The sequence below is a fragment of the Orycteropus afer genome, unplaced genomic scaffold, assembly GCF_000298275.1.
Source record: "Orycteropus afer afer isolate SDZICR_OR568_19922 unplaced genomic scaffold, OryAfe1.0 scaffold00134, whole genome shotgun sequence".
Classification (NCBI taxonomy): domain Eukaryota; kingdom Metazoa; phylum Chordata; class Mammalia; order Tubulidentata; family Orycteropodidae; genus Orycteropus; species Orycteropus afer.
In genome coordinates, this window is record NW_006921721.1 from 5,778,891 (window position 1) to 5,785,472 (window position 6,582).

Here is a 6,582-nt window from a genome sequence, read left to right on the forward strand (position 1 = left end):
TTTGGCTCTCTTGGACTTGTTTTCATTGTCTTTAACTTCAAGTTGAATTTGCATATAAGCAGTTGATGGTCTGTTCCACAATCAGCTCCTGGCCTGGTTTGGGCTGAAGATATTGAGCTTTTCCACCGCCTCTTGCCACAGATGTAGTCAATCTGATTCCTGTGTGTTCTACCTGGTGAAGTCCACGTGTACAGCCTCCGTTTGTGTTGTTCAAAAAAGGTGTTTGCAATGAGCAAGTCGTTGGTCTTGCAAAATTCTACCATACGATTTCCAGCATTATTTCTGTCACCAAGGCCAAATTTTCCAACTACCGGTGGTTCTTCTTTTCGATTGTGTGGATCATAACAAATTATGGGTAACACTGAGAAGAATGGGAATTCCAGAACACTGAAGTGTGCTCATAAGAAGCCTGTACACAGACCAGGAGGCTGTCATTCGAACAGAATGAGGGAATACTGCATTGTTTAAAATCAGGAAGGGAGTGCATCAGGGTTGTATCATTTCACCACACTTATTCAATCTGTGTGCTGAGCAAATAATCCGAGAAGCTGGACTACAAGAAGGAGGACGTACCATCAGTATTGGAGGAAGATTCATTAACCACCTATGATATGCAGATGACACAACTTTGCTTGCTGAAAGTGAAGATGACTTGAAGCACTTATTGATGAAGACTGATGACTACAGTCTGCAGTATGGATTACCTCTCAATATAAAGAAAACAAAACTCCTCACAACTGTACCAGTAAGCAACATCACGATTAATGGAGGAAAGATTGAAGTTGTTAAAGCCTTCATGTTACTTGGTTCTACAATCAACAATAGAAGTACCAGTCAAGACATCAGAAGACATATTGTACCGGGCAAATCTGCTGCAAAAGACCTCTTTCAAGTGCTAAAGAGCAAAGGTATCTCCCTGAAGACTAAGGTGCGTCTATCCTAAGCCATGGTATTTTCAATCGCCTCATATGCATGTGAGAGCTAGACAATGAATAAGGAAGACCAAAGAAGAGATGATGCTTTTGAGTTGTGGTGCTGGCAAAAAATACTGAAAGTACCATGGACTGCTAAAAGAACTAACAAATATGTCCTGGAAAAAGTGCAGCTGAAATGCTCCTTAGAAGTGAGAATGGCCAGACTTCATCTCACATACTTTGGCTATATTGTCAGAAGGGACCATTCCCTGGAGAATGATATCATGCTTGGTAAAATGGAGGGTCAAGAAAAAAGGTGAAGGCCCTCAACAAGATGGATTGACACAGTGGCCACAACGATGGGCTAAGGTATAGCAAGTACCATGAGGCTAGCACAGGACTGGGCAGTTTTTTGTTCTGTTGTACATAGGGTCGCTATGAGTCAGAGATGACTCAACTGCACCTAACAACAACATTGCACCACAGTTGCTTTTTTGCAAAGATTTCAGATACCCTTGGGTATAAGAATTGGTAAACAATTACAAATTACTCTCATTTACATAAAATGAGTAGCAATCATCACCTAAACATTAACAATTCTTCTTCTTTTTCACTAATAACAATATCCTAACCACCACATAAAATGTATCAAGACCCTGTGAAGCCAATGAATAAGTCCATTACATCTTTTGTATGTAGGAAAAATTTCATTTTAAATCCAGAGAACTTATTCTCCTATATAACTTGCATGGACACTTTCAACATGAGCTAATTTCTTTAGTAGTGACCTTGGGTAGCCTTATTTCCTTCATGGCAAACATCCGATTACTGCTTTCCTGCTGAACCAAAAGAGCTCTGCCAAAGGAGCCCTCGCCGATCACTCGGAGGATTGTGTAGTCATCCATACTGAGGCACCCACACAACCAGGTTCCACTCACGGAGTCACCTCAGCACTCCCAAACTGTATTCAAAAACAGAAACATTGGAGAATTAAATTTATTTACAAAAGGCATAATTAATTCAATTTCTCTCTTACAATCCTTATAAGACAATGGCAATTTATACCTTTATCCATTCAACAGCTACACCAAAAAAAAAAACAACTCATAGAGACCCTAAAGGACAGAGTAGAATTGCCCCATAGGGATTCCTAGGCTGTACTCATTATGGAACTAGACAGCTGATGGGTTTAAAATGCATTCCTTTCAGTTAGCAGCCAAGCACTAAACCACTATGCCAACATGGCTCCTCTAACAGACACTGAGTGCCAACTCTGTGCTAGATGTTGTAATCTTGAACAAATTTCTCATGGTCCCTGTCACTACTGGCACTCTAATTCAGAGGGGAATACAGACCTCAACTAATAGAAGATGGTAAGTTTTACACACACACACACACACACACACAAAAGGTACTATGATAGCATGCAGCAGAAATATTCAGGGGAGTTAGGAAAATGATGTTTAAGCTGGAGCCTGAAGGATGAACGGAAGACAGGAGGGAAAGAGTGATCAAAGTAGTAGCTGTTATTGTTGTTGTGTGCCATCGAGTCGGACCCGACTCATAGCAACCCCTCCTTGGGTTTCTGAGGCAGTATCACTACGGAAGTAGATTGCCCCATCTTCCTTCCAAGGAGTGGCTGGTGGGTTTGAACCACCAGCCTTCTGGTTAGCAGTCAAGTGCCTTAGCCACTATGCTACCAGAGCTCCCGATCAAAGTAGAGAGAATCGTATATTTCACAGCAAAAGAGATTCTGTCCAGAGACCATGCAATTCAGCAGGTAGTCCCTACCCTCTTTATGCTTCAGACAGAACAGCCATATTTTTATTATTATTATTATTATTATTATTATTCTCTGGGTTTCTGAGTTATGCTTTATTTGAAAAATTATTCTGCAGGTAAAAATAAATTTTTTTAAAAAATTTTCATAAGAGATTCCATCCATGTAATTACTCAGCTATAAAGGAAAATGAAGGCCTGATACATGCTTTAACATGGATGAACCTTGAAAACATGCTGAGTGAAATAAGGTACTCACAAAAGAGCAAATACTGTGTGATTCCACTTACATGAAATATGTAGAATAGGCAAGTGTGTAGGTATATAGAGACCAAAGATTATTAGTAATTACTAGGACAGTGTGTCCCTGGATGGTACAAACAATTAACACAGTCAGCTGCTAACTGAAAGACTGGTGGGCAGTTCAAGTACATCTCGAGGCACCTCAGAAGAAAGGCTTGATTTACTTCCAAGAAATCTGCTACTGAAAACCCTACTGGGCACAGTTCTACTCTGATACACCTGGGGTCACTATGAGTTGGAATTGACTGGTTTTGGTACCAGGGTCAGGGAAGGGAAAAGGGGAGTCACTGTTTAGAAGTACTGAGTATCAGTTAATGATGATGGAAAAGTTGGCAACAGATTCTGGTGATGGTTGCACAACTTTGTTTGGAGTATTATTAAAAGCTTAGAAACATGATGCAGGGAAAAACACTGGGATGAATTTACTTGATTTCCAGAAAGCTTACTTGTGTGTTTTATTTACAGGAAAACACATACACACAGCAAACCACAAAAAATTCTGAGGCACAGAAGGTATGGCAGATAAAGCAAAAATCTCAAATCAAAGCCTATAATACAATGACCATAAAAATTTCCCAGGCTTTAAAACATTCTATCTGTATTCCTGTTTATCACAGAATTACCAGGTAGCCCTAGAAATAACTTCTCCATATAATCAACTCCAACTCATTGTCCTCAGAGTTCAGCTTTTCAGTATATTTGTCGTTGTTGTTGTTATTATTTGCCGTCGAGTCGCCCCCGACTCATAGCGACCCCTCCTTGGGTTTCCGAGGCAATTATCACTACGGAAGTAGGATTGCCCAACCTTCCTTCCGCCTGAAAAAAGTACTTTCCTTCTGTTCTAACCAACCTCTACTAATTACATGATTCATAAACAAGAAGGCCAAATTTTCCTACATTTCTATTCTTTTCCTTGGGGCCTTTTTTCTTTGTAATGGGCAGTAACAGATAAGTAGCGCAATCATAGATTTTTCTTAGCTGTTTATCTTATTTGATCCTTTCTGCTCATGTGTATCCCCACTGACAATGTTTCACTGCTATTCCTAAAGTTTTCAGTGACCAATTATTTCTGTCTTTATCTGGAAGCTCCACTGAAACTTGTCCACCATAGGTGACCCTGCTGATAATGGAAATAATGCTGGCATAGCTTCCAGTATCACAGCAATACACAATTCACCACAGTACAACATACGAGTGGTATCCCTGTCACTCACGGTAAGATCATAAAAAGCCTGCATATACCCTTAATGTGCCATTATTGTGTAAGTCCCTTCACTTGCCTTAACTTTTCAATTACTGCAAATCCTCACAAGTGGGATCATCTGCTGGTTAAAAGCTAACCAGTGCTTCCATAAAAGAAGACCAGGCTTACTGGTCTGATAGAGACTGGTGAAACCCCTGAGACTATGGCCCTTTGTCATCTTTCCAACCTGGAACCGAACTTACTCCTGTGGCTTCCAGTTACTGGCCTGTAAGGTGAACATTTACAACACGTAGGAACATTTCTTAGAACTATCAACTATGTGAGACCAGAAGGGCATTATTTGCACAGGGAGATAACTCAGAGGACAGAAATGCATAGGGAAGAACACAGGGAAAAGGTAACCACAGGGAGGAAATGGGACGAGAGCTGTTACATTATGAGGATTGTTGTAATTTAACATTAAGACACAAAATGTGTATGACATGTTGTATGGAAAATGAATTTGCTCTATAAACTTTTACCCAATTCAGAATAAAAATAAAATAAAGGGACCAATAGTCAATGGATAAAGAAAGAACACTTTCCCACAGTTACTCAACATTAATTTAGACAAATTTAAAATTTTAAAAGCTTTGGATTTGAAAACGAACCTGAGCCCAAGAAAAGTCATTATTTGCAACGATGTGCTTCAACAATTGTTGTTTAACGAAAAAAACCCAAAAACCTAATCGGTGCTCGCCCCATGTGGGAGACCAGTTACCCGATTCACCAAACCCCCCCAAAAAAAAAGTTATGTGGTTCACTAGCAGACCAAATGATTACCGGAAATCCTAGTCGCCCAGCAATGGCGGGGGCGCCTCAGAGAAGACCCTAGCCCCCAACCTGGCTGCTCCTGCCTTTCGCCGCGACCCAAGGCCGGTGCTGAGGCTACTGAGCGACACCGCCAGCGTTCCCAACGCAGGGCGGGACTGGGGCGGAGGTGCCCGAGCTTCCGGAGTACGTCCTGGACTCGCCTTGGCCGCGCGCGCTACGTGTTGCGCTCCTCCCCACTCGGTCCAAGCTCCTGACACCCTGCGCAGAGACCTCTCACCCGCTTTTCGTGCGACCCGCGTTGGCTTCCCGCCCACCGACTTGCGCATTTCCGGGAGAGGGGCTCTTGTGGGTTGTTCCTCCGATTGCCCAACAGGAGCTCGCCGGAGTCTGGAGGGCGGAGCTGTTGTTGCGGTAGCCAGGCCTTCAAAGAACGTTACTGTAGAACAAAGCCAGTAATATTGAGGGAAAGGGCCCCCTGTAGCATGAGTTTGGGTTTTAGTTTAACCTAACAGCTTATATACCTGACATTTTGTGGACATGACACTCAGGCTAGCTATGGGACCTTTGGCCAGAAAGTGTAGTAGGCAGAATAATGCTCCCCTCCCCTAATACACTGGTAACTTAGTGCTTAAGGAACTTGACTGCTAACCAGAAGGCTGGCGGTTCAAACCCACCAGCCAATCTCAGGGAGGACCGTTCGGCAATCTACTTCCGTAGTGATACTGCCTCGGAAAGCCAAGGAGGGGTCTCTATGGGCCTGTCCGACTCCACGGCAATGGTTGCCTTGTTGCTTGCCAGTAATGCAGTCCATGGATGACGAAAATAGTTGGCACTGAGATGAAAATAGTTCGCACTGAATTGCTAACCCAACTGTTGGCTGTTCCAACCTACCCAGTAGTACCAAGGCCTGGCAGTCTGATTCCATAAAGATTAAAGCCTATAAAAATCTATGGAGCAGTTCTACACTGTAACACATGGGGGTTCGAATGAATGGGAATCAACTTCACAGCAAACTCTTTGTTTTGTTTTGTTTTTTAGGGCTCAGAGAGAAATCCTTGGGTGGTTTAAACTGTGAAGTACTCCACTATTCAGTGAAATGTCGGTGGTTCAAATCCATCCACCAGCACCTTGAAAGGAAGGTCTAGCTATCTACTTCTGAAAGATCACATCCATTTAATTCCTATGAAGAACAGCTGTACTCTGACACTCATGGGATTGCCTTGAGTTGGAAAGGGCTGGGGAAGCAACTGGTTTGGTTTTTATTTTTATTTTCCCTTAGAATGGAGGAATAGGCAAAAAGTAAGTCAAGTGAAAAAGGGTGTTTTAAAAAAAAATTGTATAGCTACCATAATTACTGGTTGGATAGAGTCTGGTGGGACCCCCAAGACTATGGTCCTGGGATACACTTTGAGGGTGGGATAGGACTCACTCCTAAGGACTGGCTTTCAGCCCAACAGTAGAAAGACTTACAGGCACAACACTCAACCCAGGGTGATACACCCACCTACCTTACGGAGACGCACCCCCTTGGAGCAATTGGCCATGGGGCACCAGAGGGCAGCATTCACA

At 42.6% G+C, this 6,582-nt stretch overlaps 1 protein-coding gene across 1 annotated transcript in view; it reads right to left on the reverse strand.

The window, feature by feature from the left end:
- The window catches only part of NEK3 (NIMA related kinase 3), an 86,441-nt gene extending 84,622 nt beyond the window's left edge, over positions 1 to 1,819 (reverse strand). The window contains 1 exon segment of the mRNA XM_007945251.2: positions 1,703 to 1,819. Coding sequence (XP_007943442.2) covers positions 1,703 to 1,819 — 117 coding nt within the window.
- Between the last annotated feature and the right edge of the window lie 4,763 nt (positions 1,820 to 6,582).